At 33.6% G+C, this 19,967-nt stretch overlaps 1 protein-coding gene across 2 annotated transcripts in view; it reads right to left on the bottom strand.

Moving 5' to 3' along the window:
* Nucleotides 1–17,611, bottom strand: part of LOC126979438 (serine/threonine-protein kinase S6KL) — a 111,774-nt gene extending 94,163 nt beyond the window's left edge. The window contains exons 1-5 of one of the 2 annotated variants that reach the window (XM_050828742.1): nt 17,374–17,611; nt 17,030–17,142; nt 15,600–15,828; nt 10,754–10,877; nt 932–1,039 (exon numbers count right to left, since the gene is read on the bottom strand). In XM_050828742.1, the coding sequence (XP_050684699.1) occupies nt 932–1,039; nt 10,754–10,877; nt 15,600–15,828; nt 17,030–17,142; nt 17,374–17,463 (664 nt within the window). In that variant the 5' untranslated portion in view covers nt 17,464–17,611. The remainder of the gene's footprint in view (nt 1–931; nt 1,040–10,753; nt 10,878–15,599; nt 15,829–17,029; nt 17,143–17,373) is intronic. The other variant, XM_050828744.1, reaches the window with a different exon arrangement.
* Nucleotides 17,612–19,967: the final 2,356 nt, after the last annotated feature.

Below are 19,967 nucleotides of genomic sequence, written 5' to 3'. Positions count from 1 at the left end.
GACCCTTTTTAAAGATAATACTCCCATGATGTATCTTAAGACTTATAATTATATCAAAAGTAAATACTTCCTCTCCAGCAAAATTCCATGCTGCAAGACATTAACAATTTTTTTTTTTCATAAAACAAAGTTCCGTCACACTCGTGTGTGTAAAACTAAATTAAAATGGAATAAAAAAAACTACAGACGTATTATGATGATAAATATATTATGTAGATATATTACGAGATTAAGAAAGGTTGGAAATGATTTGCTTAAACTCAGAATACCACAATAGAATATTTAAGACGATGTATGTTGCAACAAAAATAACAGAGTCCATTTGGTGTTGCCGATTATTTCGCTGCTTCGGTCAACGGAAAGTATTTTGAGATTAGTATGGCAATAGTTTTGAAACTGTCAAATGTTGACACGTTACATAGAATTGTATTCTTTGTTCTGTGGCATCAGGTAGGTTACGTGAGTAAGAACTATTCATGTTAGTGTTGTAATAGAAATTGAATTAATTAAAACCAACCCAGAGCCTCTTATTCCACATAATTGTAAACATTTTTTCAGATTTCATTCATGGTTATATACTGTATTTTTTTTATACAATAAGGTACGAGACGAGCAGGACGTTCAGCTGACGAACGATGGCGTATCATACGCCATGCCCATGATATGCCGCTCAGGATTCTTGAAAAACCAAAAAATTCTGATCGGCACCACAATTGCGCTCGTCGCGTTGAGACATAAGATGTTAAGTATCATTTGCCCAGTAAATTCGCTCTTCAGATCGAAACACAGTAATTACTTACACATTACTGCTTCATGGCAGAAATAGGCTCCGATGTGGTACCTATAATCTAGCCGGCATCCTGTGTAAAGGAGACTCCCACTGGTTATATAGACAATCGCAAAATGTAATGTTGGCTACGATTGCTCTTACCGATTGCGATGGCAATTTCCGCAACGAATATCTTCACAAGCTCCTCAGGCAACGTCGAGTACTTCTCTAATAATGCTAGCAGCTCACCGCACGGAATGTATTCTGAAACTGAAAACAATCCTTTCTTGCAATAGCGACGAGGGCGCACGCGTTGTATTTGATAACATACTTATTATTGGGGAACATTCTAGTTTCTGGAATATTCGACATTGAGTAATAATAGAACATTGTTCACTAAGGGGAGAACGGTTTGTGATTCCTAACCAGAGCACAATGGAACTGTTGCTTGTATTTTCATACCCTTTTTATTAGCTTCACCTGTTTGTATATTTGTTTGTAACCGAATCATTCGGGCGCTATTTTGACCCACTTTAAACGGCCAGATTTCGTTCAAACTTCGTAGATTTATCGAGGACCGATGATAATACAGTAATTTAATAAAAATATTCCATTATTCAATTTGCAAAATAAGATTTTTGATAATTTATATAATTTTCATCTGTCGTCGATAAGGCATGAATAAATGTAAATTTTAAATTTCAACCATTATCATTAACCGATTTATCTAATATTAGGATATTTTCGAATACCTAGGAGAATTTTTTGCTCTTTAGCGTGTTTGAAACAGACTATTTTAACCATTTTAAAACAGATTCAGTCTGACACATACTTTGTAAGCAAATTGTAACGAACCAGTATAGTAATCGGTAAAACAAATTAAAAAAAAAGAAATTTATTAGAACTGTGAATAATTACAATTGAAATGTATGAGTGCCTCAGGCTTCGAAAGGAGACTGACTGCTTCAATATAATATTAAATAGTAGACGCCTGGTTTTAAAATGCTCACGATAATTTCATGTCTACATTAAAACATACATAATATGTGCATATATATAGAACACGTTACACATTCTCAAACACTTCCGCCTGATACATATAATGAAATATGTAATAACTTGCAGCCTATGAGCCCATTTGACGAGTGTAGATTTAAAAAAAAATACCGATACTTTAGAAAATTTAAGTTACACTCTATGTTACCTTTCTTTGTATAACATAAATATCGGCACTTTACACTATGATTAAACAAGAATATTTCAACACTCGCATTCTAAATGAAAATTATAAAAATAATACAATTTGCAATTGAAGTGTGTTTTAATTCGTTGGTATTCGTTCGTTGTTTATTTTTGTGATACTTTTTGTACAATAATTGTAAATGTCAGTTATTAATCACGTTTGCAAGTCTCGGCAATGACCTCCAAATCGCCAGAATACTAAATTTAAATTACTTTTGACCGCGTGACACCCGCTGACCTCATTTCCAAATTACTCATAACGGTCTGGGCGAGACAACGATATCGACGGATCAACCAACTTCAATAGTAGGTCACTTGTTATCTAAAAACAATAACTATATGCAGACCGTACGAACGTTATCGAAGATTAGGTACACGTGTTGCCGGGATCAAGTGTTCCGTACTCGAAGGACTCCGCAGTCCGATCGTCCGCGTCCGTCTGAATGAAGGCGGCTGTCATAGAGCAACTTGTTCCAGTGTCCGGCGAGTTAACATCTCCTCTCCTCTCCAACCTCTCCTCGACAGGATGCCAAGTGTAAAGGCGAAGCACGTGTCGAATTGGTTTGAAGCAGAGTTACAAGTTGCCGATTTTTTTTTACTAAAATAAGGGACGAGACGAGCTGGACGTTCAGCTAATGGTAATTGTTAGCCCCGCCCATTAGAATGCAGTACCGCTCAGAATTCTTGAATAAACCCAAAAATTATGAGCGGCACTACAACTGCGCTCGCACCTTGAGATGTAAGATGTTAAGTCTCATTTGCCTAGTAATTTCACTAACTACGGAGCCCTTCAGACCGAAACACAGTAATACTTACACGTTATTGCTTCACGGCAGAAATAGGCACCGTTTTGGTACCCATAATCAAGCCGGAATCCTGTGCAAAAGAGCATCCCACTGATTAACCCAGTGGTTCGGTTGGGAGGTTCCTCGTGGGCAGATTCTTCGAGGACGCTTATAACCCTAACTCTTAGGCAAAGATCTATAGAGAGTCCTCAATCTACATAAAACTTAGCCGAGTGTGATAAAACGCGAACTTGACTTTAATATTGGGCTTTCTAAAGATAAGCTCAAAACGATGTCAAAATTATGGTCAAACTCGGCTAGTTCTACGTAAAGTCTGAGCAATCTAAGTACGCTCTATAGACCTCTCGGCCTAAGCTGTGAGTTGGACTTAGGTGCATTCTGCACCAGCTAGTAGACAAACAAATTATAGGTTTCTGCAAAATATTCAATCTCCGCTGATTCAATCAATTCGCTTGTTCTAGAGACTTCTTAAGAGGCTCGTTGCCAGCGTTTTTTAAGACGCCGTCTCTGCCATAATTGGACGTAATTCCAGAAAAATGTTCCAAACCACAATCATGTCGAAATTGAGTTACGAACACAAAACTGGTCACGTGATTCATATTAACGGACTGACAAAATATGACCCTACTGTCACTCTTTAAATTAAATCATGACTATAGTAGCCTAACCCACATATTGTACGGAATACACTAATATTTATTAAACTTTAAACACGAAATCCTTAAAATGTGATGTTTGTGGCTTGAAACATTTTTCAAGAACTACGTCCAATTTGAAGCGTCTTAGACGAGTATGAGCCTTAAGTTCTTAAAAAGTGAACCTTTAAAATTAAGCTGTTGAGGATAAATGCAATATTTTTTTCATTTATCCTAATATTTCCTGTTACATTGTGTTCAAATTATGTTTAGTCATTTTATATAGTTTATTATTAATAAATCATATAATTTTATTCTTTTTGTTTTTTTTATTCTTATTTTTCGGTAGTATTCATAACGCGTTTTAATTAACGTATAGCCTCTAAAAGTTGCAGTGTTCAAAATCATGGTATCCACTTTCCCGCAACGCCACAAATCATATACTTTTTGCCAACGATTACCCGTGCCAATAAGGAAACAAAGGAGACACTTATTTTTGGGCCCACTGGATATGGTGATGTTTATTGATCGTATTATGCTAGTAAAATTGTAATTAATTTATTATTGTCAACAGGCCATATTTAATTGTAAAATCTAACCGGGTTCATGAATTTATAGTAAAAAGGCAAACACTTGATACATTTCCTGCATACAGTTGTCACCAAGGCAATAAAATGCGTACAATGAAACATTTGTAACATTCATGTGAGAAAATAAATATAAATATTACTGCAAAACGTGGTAGTAACAGTGATTATCTGCTTTTGAAAAGTAACAAATATCTATTGGATCCATGAACCTCATTTCAATTTTTGTTTTAGAGATTAAACTAATTTAGCATTAAGCACATAGTTAAATATTACCGTGCAATGGAATAAAGTAACATAGACAAAGTCTATATTTGTGAACTTATAGTTCACATCTGTCATTTTGATTTTTATGTTGTCAAAACGGAATTCCGTACTTTTCGTTTCTTTCAATGATATTTAAAAGTATAGATAGGTTATCTAGACAACATTCGGTAATTGTAAATGATACACAAACGCACACATGAATAATTTAACATTGCAATAGCACACTACATTACGATTACACGTCAAAGAAGGATAGTAAATGCAATTATCGCAAGTGGAATAGAGATAAGTCTAATTTGCTAATTGCTTCGTATTTGCATAGCAAAAACACAGAATCATTCACCAGATATGATTTTTTATCGTAAACCGTGATTTATGCCTAAAATACGATTAATTCATGAGTTCATGTAATAAAAGTTATAAAGTGGTAAAACTACATAGTTTAAATTAGGTGTTATTGATTTAAAAAAAAATATTGATTATAATATATAGCCATAATGATGATACAAATTATTTGTACATAAAATAATAAAAAATATACAGACATATCTAAACAAAACTGAAATGTATTAACAATAAGGGTTCCATTTTTACAATTTTACTAACGACGGCTCCCAAAAAGTTTTAAGTTTACAATTATTATTTCTTGTATATTATATTATTTATGAATGTATTTCTGTTGAGGGTTTATTACAATAAGATAATGGGAGAAACATAAAATGATCCATTGATTCTTCTGCAGTTAGCAAGGGATATACCGAAAGGGCAGTGTTACTGAAAAAACTCCTACGCAAGCAGATGGCACTTACTGTCTACGTCCGCTTCCTACCCTAAAACTTGTTTTTGTAGTTTGATAGTTCAGCTATACGCAATTGTTTATTAAAAATTTTAAATTTCGTATTACATTTACTGCAACAACGCCTCATCATTTCCTAAATTGTCCTAAAATATACTACCTCGATCATCCCGCAGCAGACAGGGTAGTTGCGGTATATTCGGAGTATTATCATATCGTTCCAAATGTGTCGTTGTCGATTTTGCGAGTAGACCTCCTGGTACGTTACATACATTCCAAGATTAAGTACTAATAAAATATGAAATAGCCTGCTATTACTAATCTCATTCTATACCACATTTACATTTTCTTAACACACAGGTTGGCATTTTAGATTATTATTGTCACAAAAACGTTCCGCTTAGCTCGCTGCTATTAGCCGATTAAATGAAATTACAACAATTGTCTGAATTTGTCTGCAACATTTTGCGCGCGCTAGTGCGATATCTACCTCTTAATTATTATTGTATATAATATCATTGGTTTCTTTCGAGTTACCTGAAAGTTTATTTTGCATTATGATAATTATTTAGTTTATTTCATAGATTTTTATATCGCATTTACAGCATATTATACTCCAGAGAGTCTTGTGTAAATTCTGCAGCACGATTTCCTCGTTATGTGCGAAAACATTAATTAGTGTCTGAGATGCCTGGAGACTTGAACTGGGCTTCCAGAGAACACAAAATGTTGTTTAAAATAAATACCTTCTACGGGGTAGGATACATTCAAGGCACACAAGTAGAAAAACTTACCTACTAGTTGACCCATCGATTTCTAATACTAGAGCTACTCTTGCCGGATACTGTTTCAATGGTTTGGTGGGTAGACATTCTGTTGGTTGCTGTGAACATGAAATGTCTGTTGGGTGGTATTTAGGGCCGGGTATCAAGATGAGATTGAGCCACCTGCATCGTTTCTGGATAAGATTCTAAATATAAGACATGATAATAACTATTTGACTAATAAATATTTATACTATATAAACAATGTGGTTTTCTTCCTATGATGAACAGTGTACAAAACCTTACCTCAATAGTATTTATATGAAATACTTATTTTATTAAGACATGACTTTGAAATTATAATAATGGTTGTTAAGTATTTTTGGCAAGCTTTCTGGTATAGTGGTTATGGTGATTGCCCCGACTGCTTAACTGAAGTATTGGGGTGTCGGTGTACACCCGCCTGGGACTATTAATATACTTGTGTGATGAAAATTTTTGTTCTGTGCATCATTGTAAACCATCTTTTATCAGCTGCATCCTTACTTTTTGGGCAGGCTCTGTTTATTTTGATATCAGATAGTACAACTTACACCCCTACTTAATTATAGCCGTTTCTGTTTTATGTCAAGATATTACGTAATAGCTTATTACTAACATTTCTATATAATTTTTAGGTTATTTTGACGTTCACATTTTGTCGTATTTCTCAGTATTCCGGTTAGACCATTTCTAACTTAATATACTGCTGTAATCTTGAGATTATAAGGAATAAATCAATATATGTTTCAATATTATACACCACATTTCGAGGTGGATCTAAACGTCGAACAAAAAAAATGTCTCCTTTAAAATGGCGGCGATACAGGTCGGTCTCACAACGAAATAAGGATGGTAGATAGATGGATAGTGGCCGCCATTATAGATTCCTTTCTTTATTGGCACGGGTTAAACTAAACATTTGTGTGCACTTGCGATTTGTGTATTTCTGAAATCTTGGGAAGGGAGTATCCCTTCACATTCATATTGTTACTTTTATGTAAAATGTGTGTTCTTTTAATGACAGGGGTGGATAAATGCACAAACGGGTCATTCGATATATTAAGCTGAATGCTAACCGTTTCCTGTTATCATACAGAATTTAGTTATTAAATATGTTGTGACAATTCTGATGACATTTCATTCATTCGTCGACCTTATAACCTGGTAGGCTCCTAACACCCAGTATATATTCCCAATGGAAACAATTCCACCAACTGAGGTAAGCGGGTGCTTATGCTGAATGCCCATTGGTCAAATATTTATCACAACATATCGTAAATAATGACTATTGGCTCCTGCTGTGGATTTGTATAAGGTATGTGTTTCTTCCTAGTTTCGTATCTGAAAGCGTTCACTATATATACGTTTATTAGGCGACTATGGGTAAAAAAATTAATCCGAGAAAAAAAAACACTTTTCTCTATTCTATTTTAAAAACGAGTATTATTCAGTACCTATTATAAATTATAAAAACGAGAACCTGTTATACAAGCTCTTAATATATTTTCACACTAGCTGACCCGACAGACGTTGTTCTGAATATAATAAATAAAATAATATTTTTATATGAATTTGTCAATAATATATCATAACATCAAGAATTAGTTCGTAAAATATGCACCCTGCTGTCGTAATGATATTGTTTCACAGCAGAACTGTCAAACCGTGCGTCAATACATTCTCTCATAGAAATTATGTATGGACACATTAAAGGAAAAACAAATTTGTTGTTTTTATATAATTTAGCAGCATTTTCTTATTTATTCACCTTTTAAACCTTCTCTGGACTTCCACAAATAATTCAAGACCTAAATTTGCCAAATCGGCCCAGCCGTTCTCGAGTTTTAGCGAGACTAACGAACAGCAATTCATTTTTATATATATATGGATTTAATAAAAGCTTCCAAAACAATCTTTTAATTTCAGGTAACGAGAATAATCTCACTGTTCAAATGATTGTATGACAATCAAAACATAGTACAAAATAATATCTATTATAATTATTATAATATACTAATAATTAGTTTATTAATTATATTAATGTTAAGTATATTAATTAATGTTACTATATCACAGTTATTAAAACTGATAGTTTGAGCGATGGTTCAAATATTTTATGTGGTATCGTATCGTCTATGTTCCAATATTTCACAGTCAGATAAGTAATAGCTGTGTGATTATCACGACTACAACGAGTGACTAGTGATTTGCGAACTTATATTATTAACAAGCTGCACACACAGGCAGTTCCCAGCAGAATTAAAAAAAGATTCAGTGGCATCGCACAAGATATAAAGATAATCTTTATCAACTAAAAACAAGCTCAAGAAAGTTAGCCTTAATTTGCAATTCATTAAAATTTAGGGTTAGGTTAGGTTATGTTAGAACAGTTAAAACAACGCACGAGCCGAGCGTAGCGTGCCGCGGTAGCGGCCGGCGAGTGCCAGAACCAAATAGTAGGCGTTTCCCCCCATTTTTTATTAATTGTTTTTAAATAAACAACAAAAGAACAAACAATTATTTATAGCGAACAATTAAGAACAAACTACGAACTAACGATATGCGATATTGAAAATTCAAAAATAGAAAAAAATTTTTTTTGGAGGGCTAAGTTTGATGAGCCCTAAAAACAAGTTTAAGAAAGGTTTTTTTTTTTATCTTAAAGTTTAAAAATTCAAAACATATTAATATTTTATCAAAAATTACAAATTATGATATTTTATTTTGGGTTAGTATTGTAAGATGTGTTTTTGCTTATTTTGATTGCAGTGTGATATTTCGCGCTAAATATATTATTATCGGCGGTTAAGCATTCAGATCATAGAAATCTAAATAAGACGGTAATAAAAAAAAATTAAGTACTAATTGTTTGTATAGGCTTGCAGCAGTCGGGATATTGAGAGACTTGTTCTGCATAGGTGTGCGAAACAACGGCAATAAGAATAAGTTAAAAATATATTTGTGAAAACATGTACCCTTAAATTTTATTTTTAAAAAAACTGCAGTTCTGTTAAAAATACTCCTATGAAATGTAACGGAGGCTTGATTGTTATAGTTGCAGGTCGTGGTTTCCCCATTTACATATAAGTACTGAAATACGCTATATTTACGAGTTGTTCCATACTCACCTTACTACTTACTAACACATTTTACATACATACATACATACATAAATTCACGCCTCTTTCCCGTAGGGGTAGGCAGAGACCACTTCTTTCCACTTGCTACGATCCTTACATACTTCTTTCGCTTCGTCCACTTTCATTATTCCTTTCATACATGCTCTCCGGTTTAGGGTACTCTTGACCTGGCCTTTTTTCAAGAACTAACACATTTTAAACCGGTAAATTATGTTAGTAGTAATGTAAACAAAGATTATATTCGTTTACCTTTATAGTTAATTCATTTAAGAATTACGTGTACCTGTCGCAAGTAGGTATATAGTCAAAGCCGTGATATTACCATTTCACTAGTGATATTATAATATTACGATAGATTGTCAATCGACTTCATTTCTTACAATTTAAAGACCTGGTATTAGTGACATTGTAATGTTAGGGTTACACTATAGTGAAATTGTAAGGCTATGATATTTTCACAATTTAACTGGTTGTTAGTTTATGAGACCGTCTCTAATTGGTCTATTTTTTATTGAATAATCTTTATTTTTCATTAATTGTTATCTAAACGAATCGGCCTTTGTTCACTAGTAGATCCCAAACAAATGAACACTATTAATCACAGCGCACGTGACGAGCGTAGCGTGCCGCGGCAGCAGCCGGTGAGTGCCAGAACCGAATCGGTTCACTACTATATCGACAATAATATCAGATGGAAAAATACATACTAATAATTTATTTACTAATATTGTTTTACAAATTGCATATGAAGAAAAATTTACTAATCTATAAGCTATAACTATATCACTTCTAGTATCATATTGTTTATCATTCTATGATTCAGACTTATTCTCGTGTGATCTGATCTGAGTTCGAGTCATTATAATACGGCAAAATATAATGTCATAAGTAAATGTTTTCTTTTGAAGTACCTATAATAAGCTACAAATAAATAAATTTAAAACTGAGACAAAAAACCCTACACCTGAATGATCGAATTAGACCGCGAATACTAAATTTTCTAACGGAAGAATCGAGAATAATAATCTTACTATATAATGATAAACTTATGATCTACAGAAATTTATAGCTTGCGTCCGGTGATGGTAATACTAATATAATGATAAATTATTAGGCACACGATAATTATATCTGTACCTACTCGTAACTATGTTTTCTTTACTCCGATCTTAGTTCTATTTATTAATATTCGACTTTCTTACTATTATTGATATTACCAACGGTTTTTTTGGCAACCGTCCAATTCATCTACTTAAACCTGTTGTTTCACGGAAGGTTCCAGAGTCTTTGGGCTGTAAGTTGCGTCGTTATTTTTAAGCGACGCTACAAGCAACTGGATGGACCTGATGCTAAGTATTAATGGTCTATAACAATTACAATCTGATCTTTGCATTTCTTACAGCAAAATGTTTCACCCAAGATATTCCTTTTGCGGTCTACAAGAGCATTTTATTTTATCAAAATAAGAGACTAGTAGAACGTTCAGCTGATGGTAATTAATACGCCATGCCCATTACAATGCAGTGCCGCTCGGAATTCCTGAAAAACCCAAAAATTCTAAGCGGCGCGGACAATTGCGCTCGTCACCTTAAGACAAAAGGTGTCTAGTCTCATTTGCCCAGTAATTTCAATATCTACGGCGTCCTTCAGACCGAAACACAATAATGTTTACATAAGAAACAGCTGAGTTACTAAACAAACTTACCAATGTAAAGTCTTTTCTTGGTCTGCCACCGCGAAACAGCGCCGGCTATGAAAATATGGTGACCAATTGCTGATTGTATTCTTGCTTCCTCCTTCACTTGTCCTATAGCGTTCTCGCTCACTATCTGTAAAAATACGTACGTTTTTAGACTAAAACGATTTTATTTACAATAATCATAACATATTGCTCTCACGATATTTTTCATGGAAGATGAAGTATCCATGTAGTATCGTCCTGGAAACACCGCACGAGGAAGCTCATTGATAGTTGTTCAAGTCGGAGGCTTCATGAAATTATATAAATATATCTAGTGATGAAAACAACGGACTCAAATCAGCCTTTGCAGACTAACAGACAAAATGAATCATCTTGACTGTTGCTTCTCAATATATTCTTGATAATGTAATGTATGTTCATAGGCACATAAGTGAATTTGCCAGAAACTGTCATAACCATAATGTTAACACCAGGAACAGACATAAACTCATGATGCCTACTACACGGCTAAGTCGAGTAAGTAAGTCTTTTGTGGGGCGATGTATATGCTTTTACAACAAGATCCCAGAAAATGTTCAAAACAAAAGTATTACGTTATTCAAAATAATTGTTAAAAAACGTTTGTGTGGTTACTATAACATATATGACTTTCTTAATGATACCACAGATTGGGAATGGAGTGACCGCCCTCAGGCTATTAAATAATAAGTTTACGAAGGCTGCACTAAAAGTATCAGGAATCAAGGAAGTGACACAACATTACTATTTAAAAATGTATTTATTGCTTTTCAAAGTATTCTCCGCGAAATCTGACACATTTTTCCATACAATGGAACCAATCATTGAAGCAACCATTCCATTCGGAAGTTGGGGTCTCCAAAATGGCCGTTTTTTAGGCGTCCACAGCTTCTTCAGATGTTGAAAATCTCTGACCACGCAATTTATTCATTATTTTAGGGAAAGTATAGAAATCATTAGGGCTTAGGTCGGGGCTGTACGGCAGATGGTCTAATAATTCTATGTTTTCTTGCTCTAAAAACTCTTTTGTTCTGTGCGCGGTGTGAGAACTCGCATTGTCGTGATGGAGGATGACGCGGCGGTTGCAGTTCTCATTACGGAGTTCAGAAACGACCTGCGACAAACAAATGCTAGCATACCATTCTGCATTAACCGTTTTTTGTCCCTCAAGAGGAATAGTCGCAACATGGCCGGTTTTGGAGACAAACGTGGCCACCATTTTTTTTTGCAACACTCCGTGAACGAACAATTTTTGTTGGCTTTAACTCATTTTCGAACACCCAAACTCGTGACTGGTTTTTTGTTTTGGGTTCGTACGCGTATATCCGTCGGATTCGTCACCTGATACGATGTTGTATACAGCATTTGAGGATCCTGCGTGGAATCTTTCGAGAGTTCTGACGCACCAAGTAACGCGAGCCGCTTTTTGCTCTTCACAGAGCAAATACGGTATCAATCGGGAAAACAACTTTTTTACACCTAATTGTTCATGCAAGATTATTTGTATTTGACTCATGCCAATGTCTAAAGTTGCCTGAATTTCGCGGTATGTCACAAGTCGATCATCCTCAATCAGCTTACGCACAGCATCAACGTTTTCTTTGGTGACTGCAGTTTTTGGACGACCTTGACGGGGATCATCACTGAGCTTGACACGTCCACGTTAAAATTCAGCAAACCAGCGATAAATTGTGGTCATAACCCACCAAATGCAGAAATCATCCGGTCAACACACTGTTTTTGTGTTAAACCACTTCGAAAGTCATAATAAATCATCGCTCTAGAATTTTCTCGAGTCAATTCCATTTTCTCAACGACTAAACAAGTTTGAAAAGACCTTGTGACAAGACCGAGAATCTTTTTTTAAATAAATAAATGGTATTCGATTTTTTAAAAAAAAAAGGAGTTTTCAATTAAAAAAAAATTAATATGACAGGAACAGTGGAAATATTCCATTCCCGATACTTTTAGTGCAGCCCTCGTAATTGTACAATATTACTTGTAAACATATTTATTCGATGAAAAAAAAGCCCGCTGAGTTTGTTGCGCCCATTCTTCTTAGGTCTGAGGCATTCATTTTGGAATAGGTGGTAGTTTTTGACTTTCAATAAGTGATGTCATATCCTATTTTGAATAAAAATATTTGAATTTGAATAATGCACCATGTGCCTGATCTAATTCTAGTTGGGCAGGCAAGATGAAATACAGGTCGTACGTTCGGGAAGAAGCTTGAACAGACGCGGTTCGTCTTGTGTACAAGATAAGCTCATTCAAGAAATTTGAATGATTTTTTTTGTATGAAAAAAAATATTTATTACCAGCTGCTACCCGCGACTCCGTCCGCGGGGCCGCTGTGAAGAAGCAAAGATTCGCCTATGCCTACTATCTCGGATGATAATATGTAAAAGCCTGTATGTTTTCCCGACCTATAATTAATATTCATGAAAAATTTGAATTCGAAAGGTTACATCTATTCGGTAGTCTGCGTTTAGCCCGGACATGCAAACAAACGAAAATACTATATTATATTGGTTTATCGGCTAAGGTATTGTTTGGAAGGAACAAGTATTATTTAAGAAAAATATTAAAATTTTAGATTTTTTATACCTATGAATTGGTTCAGAGATAAAATCAATCATACGTCTAGACAACTGTGAAAACGTCGAAAAAATAGACTATATTTTGAGCAATTCACGCACACTAACACAAAGTGTTATACAAATCGCGAGTGTACGTGACGTAGCTTGTCACGCACACTAAAATAATATTCCTTGTCTTATTTTTCGATTGTCTAACAGCAAGAGACTATCTAACGTATAAATTATCTAAGGTTCAGGGATTTATCAACTGGCACATAGAGCGCACCAATTTCGTACAATTGGACGGTAGATACGTATTTCACTCATTATTCTCAAGGACTACATCCTTGACTTAATGTTAATTGAACGTTTAAGGTTGGACTCACAAGCTCACTTATAACAACACAGCACATGGTTTGCACGCTGTAGTAGCCGGGTTTCAATAAACCCGATCTCGACGAGCGGCGGTGCGGCGATTACTTACCATCAAATAAATATTCATTTGTCTATTGACTCAAACATGGCTTGGAAATCGAAAAAAATCTATCTGGTTAACATATTATATACAGCGAACTTTTTATTCGGTTTTGTTCTATCTACCTTTTGTAAACCAGTATTTTACTGTTATTGGTTATTAAACTTATTAAGGTTTTGTTGAGTCAAATCTAAATATTACTACTTAGAAATAGTATTTAATATCATTTATTTAACGTCAAAAACTACCAATCATTTGAAAATTTAATGCCTCAGACTTGAAAAGAACGGGCGCAAGAAACTCAGTGGGCTTCTTCTTTTTTTTTAAATAAACATTTCATTAATTAAATTATCGGTTAAGGTAGTGTATAATATTAAAATGTTATCACAACACTATTGACACAGCGACATGTTACCAAAGGAGTAAGATTAGAATAATATGTTGCTTTGTCAAATGTTCACTCATTACGAAATTACATCAAGGTTAATGTTTGCGACCCACCAATAAAACTACACATATTATGTTGATATATCTATTAAAATACATTATGACTTAAAGACTTTAGTTACTTTGATATAAGGTCTGTGTTATAAACATAATATTTATCTTAACTAATTTTTATGTCTCGACAGAGCCTCCTGCTGTTTGTGTAGTTTGAAAAAATGTGATGTCACAAAATTTGAGATCCCTCCCCGTCCCTAGTCACTCAACAATGTCACACTCGCTCCCCCTTAGCGTTTGCCGTAATTTATGGATGGCCCTTAGGAAAGTCATGACAACAGGGCAGATTTATTACTTTAGTGTGCATGACAGCTATGTTTTACACTTGTGACACATGCTGATTTTTTCGATGTGTTCACAGTATATATAGCTAAGACATTTATAAGTATCATGTTATTGTACATATTCATAAATACTATATAATATATTTAAATTCAATTGTAAATTACAGAAAGAAGAAAGGTGAAAGACTTACAGTCTGGCATAACAAAATTAAAGACGGAACTTAAGCAGTAGTTTTCCATACAACAACAACTGACTGTTTTCTCCTTGTTTTTTAAACCTAGATCAATATATTTACGAATAAGATCAATATTACTTAAGCTATGCCTCTCTGTTTTGCAGTTTTTGATATCTTTGTATTTGTAAATGCTAGATTAGTTCGAATAGTATTTAAAACGGCTAAATCATATCGACCACAAACAAACCCTAGTAGAAACGTACAAAAGCCACAACAAAAATCTTTAAAAATTAAAAGTCCAAAAACAGGATGTTTCCTTACTATTCAGTTTTCAATATTTCCTTGTGATTGGTTAAGTTTTGTTTATATTATATTAAATAGGCTAACCACTAGTTGCAGAAATCATAAAGTTAATGATTTCATTAAATATAATACCGTCACTTTCTTTTTCATTTTGATAGTAAAAGATAGCATGTTATATAATGAAACATTAACTTAAAGGATGCTTTCTGCAACTAGTGGTAAGTTGTTATGATTCAAAAGATGGGCTTGGTGTTTCTTATCAGTTCTTTTCCGCATGCCACAGCTCCTTTATGAACTGATGTAGTTTCATGCCATTTAACAAGTGTTGTTGCTATTATAATTAAATATATTTCTATCAATTTATCTTTAATACAATCTGTAGACCAACTTAATCGCCAGACTTTGCTCCTGCAATTCGTCTGGAGTGCAAGAGAGGATGGGTGGCTGTGATCAGTTCTTTATTACTACAAAGAAACTTAAATAAATCAATACTTATTTATATTGATAATTTACCTGCGCTTTTTGTAGAACTTTTAATGCATAAAATTTGTCATCAGCAACTCTTTTAACTTTGAATACTTCACCAAAAGCACCTTGTGCTAATGTATCAATTATTTCAAAGTCTTTTTTATACAGATCCGTTGTTATTTGAAATTCTGGCAGAAATATTGATTCTTGGTGTGCAACAGGCCAAGCCGTTTTACTGGCTTCTAAAGGACTGTTTAATGTAGAATCATTCCACCTGAAATAAAATAAACTTTTAACATAACATATAACAAAAAAATTAATCACCATATGAGTTCCCTGGAAGGTTACTACTACTACATACAACCTATTTGATTACTTTTAATTCTAATACATTACCAAAGCTTTATCCTTTTATACATCATCTTTTACTATATATACATTATTTATTTTATGTATAACGTTGCTGTGCACTTGCAGGGCGTCACATATTGTCTACCCATTAATGTACCAACCATCCTACTGTAAAATGTAACTTGCAATAAAATATTTTGATTTGATTTGATTTACATATTTCCAATAAACGAAACCAAAAAAAATCTTGTCCTCCTATTCCATAAAAAAAAAGGAAGTAAGGTAGTGGAATGTGTTGGGGTTGCAAAATATACTTTATAATGTGTAAGATGAATGAGTACACTAAATTATTTTTTCTCAAACTTACTTTGTTGGTAAACACCACAAATTATTTACTTTAAAATTAAAATGAGTTAATGATACTCTTTTTAAATAATGTGCACATTACTTTCTCTGAAATCAGATATACTCTGCTTCTTACATACAGTATACATTAGATTGTCCTAGCGACAATAGAAACTCATTAAAAGTTAAATTTATCATCCCAATGATGTAAATATACCTTTAGTTTAAAAAAAAAAACAAAAAATACTAAAGATTTTAAGTTACTTTTCAAATCAAATATAAACATGAATGAAATTTGTACTAAAATAGCCAAAGCACTCACAAATATAGGTCAATGTGTGTTTCAGCAATACCAGAGGATTGAGCAACATTGAATGATTCAATATTACACACAATATATAGCTCACCAGATAACTTTTAGCACATTTTTATACTAAGAGTTCATAATAAATTAATGAATGCCTTTAAGTATTTTAACTGTCCCTAAAATCCAACACTATTCCTAAACCTAGTCAACTTATATTTAATAATTTTGATGAACCCCACTATAAAGTTTACAATTCCCATTATAAGATAAAAACAACATTACAATATTCAAAATTTAACAATAAAATGTTTGAGTGATTATATTTTATTCGTATACTTTTCTTGCTTGCTTGCTCTCTTCAAAAAAATTGAAGTTTTGAGCTAATCTTGATAATGATGAAGGGACAAGAAACATTGGTGTCTAGGTAGAGTTGAGTTTTATAACGTTATAAGCTTAATAGATTCATACTCACCTTCGTCTTGAAACGCGAGACCAAGGTCTTGCAGCACTGTATACTGACTGATTACTAGTAACGCTGACAAACGAGCGTCCACTGAGGTTACCGACGAATTGTGATAAACTGAACTGCATGTACACAAAACATTACTTAACACTCAAATATCACTTAATTCAATAACAAAAGTGACTAATAACACTCTTTTGTTGACAAACATACTGCGCTAATGTAACAATAAAGAATAACAATAAACTCAAAACGGTTCTTCAGTATAACATTTAATTACGTTACGTATGTTCAGCTGAGAGAGAATGACATTAGCAAGTTTTGATTTTAGCCTCAACTAGAGTATTACATACCTGACTTCTAAAAACTTGGCCGTCACTGTTTTTGTTTATCGAACGTTTTAGATTTTTACTATCCGTATCTTTAGAATATAAGTTTCCCATTAATTACCTAGATGGTGTGTTCTACGTTTTGTTTAAATATATTAACTACAGGCGTAAATTATAAAACTCAATTCATTCACCATGACCATTGTCTTCCTCGAAAGTTTTTTTTATTGGAAATTTGAAGTTGAAACTTGAAAATAGAAATCACTAATCAGAAACTTACAAAATACAAAGAGCACTGAGCACAACGCACATAGAGTATATACTCCTGTCATGCCTGTACAGTCCCCGGATATTCTATGAACCAAAGTTGATTCGGGTCACAGGCTTATAGTCTATACGCGCGGCCTACCAACTGTGTACCTCAGCTAATGTCCTTTACCCTCCATACATTTTTAATTGTTTAAATCATTATTTATATTATATTATTTATACCTCTAGATCTCGGAGCAATACTATAAAGCCTAGATACAATATGACAACGTGAAATAATTTGAATTTAGAGAAATGGCCTGTTTTTATTGGTTGCCTTACATTATAATGTGCTTATTATACAAGTCTTCTGAGATAATATTCACGTGTGTGGTTTAATCTTACGCTTTGGGTTTTAGTTAACATTAGCTGTTACGAGTTCTGCGTTAAGATCAAAAGAACCGCCGTGAGTTTGTTTGAATGAATTATGAACGTAACCCGATGCGATGCTTGCGACGCAAGCGGGGTGGGGTCACGGGGATTCCCCAACTTTAAGGAACGAGAGTGCCAAAACAATTGAACAATCAAGGTACGCTTTGATTTTTAATAATAATATTAAGTTATAGCTCTAAAAACAATACTTTATAGAGTGTTAGTGATTGTTTTAACGTGTTTTCACGATAAGTGAAAGTCAAACTCAAGATAAAAAAATATCTAGTTATCAGAATTAAATAAGGAAAGGGAACAAGAAGAAGAACGTAATAAAAATGCAACTTAAATAATTAAATATTTTATGGCACTACCATCCACTTCCAAATAATCATTACAGATAAACCAGTCATTTTATGGATGAAGATGTTATAAAATCAGATTTAAAAAAACGCTATTACATAAATTTTTAGTTTGTTTGTAATGTCAAAATAAAAAAAGCATTTCCTTTTTTAATTTCATTACAAGCCCTGCTCGGCTTTGGACAAGACGGCGGAGTTTGATTGTCGAGAAATATTCATTTATTTATTTTATCATACTTACATAATTATACAAAGATAGATAAATCAATTTATTCAGACAGGTAGAAAGGTACTCATGTGTGTTTGGATAGCTATCTTTAATATAAGATGATGCTGCCGAAGTTACGTCCGTAAGACAGAGGCCTGCCTGATACACCATTGTCACCGCCAAGACGATTATCGTCACCATTACCAACTTTTTCCAAAGATGACCACGGACTCTGGCCAAAAGTTTTCAATACTACTTTGATATTACAGTAATTAATAGAAAATCCGATTAAACAAATTATACAATATAATTTTACACGTGGCTCTTATGAAATATTATGAAACGCCTTTAGGAAACGGTGAAAAGTATCACAGAGAGTGGCTGCTGTATTCAGTGTGCAAAAATGCCGTGTACTGCTTCTTTTGCAAGCTATTTCAATCAAAACATAACAGTAAATTCTGCGAGGGAGTTAGTGATTGGTAACATCCAGCATTGTATTGCAGTAGACGTGGTAAAAGTTCGGCTAATTTCAATGATTATAAAAAATGGATATTCATGTCACGCGCTTAAAAATAAAAACACTATTGTATTCAACAAAAACTTTTAGAAGTTGAAAAGCAGCGCTAGTACGATGTAATCAAAAGACTCAGACAGATATTATGTGGTCCAATTTCTAAGTAAGTAGTACAAAAATATGGCTTTTCGTGGCCAAAGCCAAAAATTATGCAACGCTAAAAGGCATTTATTTTCTCAAAATTGATTCCTTTAGAATTCTTTTTGATGTCATTTCTAATATACTAGATACTACTACCGCTTCGGAAACAAATAACGGTCTGAGAGAGATGAAGCGGCAAGAAACTTAAGGTAATTTTTTAAAATGTATTGAACTGTTAGGAAAATTCGATCTTTCAATGACTGAACATATACGACGCGTAACGAATGAATATCTAAGTATACAATTAGATATAACTTCATAAATAAAGTATGTAAAATTCGTATTTTATTTTTCGCAGTAATTGGCAAGCGGAAGCGACCTTTACCTATTTAGGAAAATATTATCTAAGTATTAATTATATTGTTGCGTAGCAACCCTTTGAAGTATATGACGAGAGTTGTCAAACTTCAACACATTGTTAATTTCAACAGCTCCGTCAGCAATACTCGTAGCTCAGCGGAAAAGTGTTTACTTTAGACGTTCGTACGTACGTAGACCCGGGTTCGATACACCTACCAGTGTATGGATTTTTTTGGGTTTTGTAAAGTTAAAGGAAATTTCTAGTAACTTCAGGATCAAATCGAACATAAAAAAAGGGATGGAAAATGTGTAAGCAGGATAAAAATAGTTAAAAGAATTTTCTAGAACAATTTAA

Source organism: Leptidea sinapis, chromosome 3 (assembly GCF_905404315.1).
Source record: "Leptidea sinapis chromosome 3, ilLepSina1.1, whole genome shotgun sequence".
NCBI lineage: Eukaryota > Metazoa > Arthropoda > Insecta > Lepidoptera > Pieridae > Leptidea > Leptidea sinapis.
The sequence above is the reverse complement of the archived record's forward strand: the minus strand, read 5'-3'. Positions and strand labels throughout refer to the sequence as shown.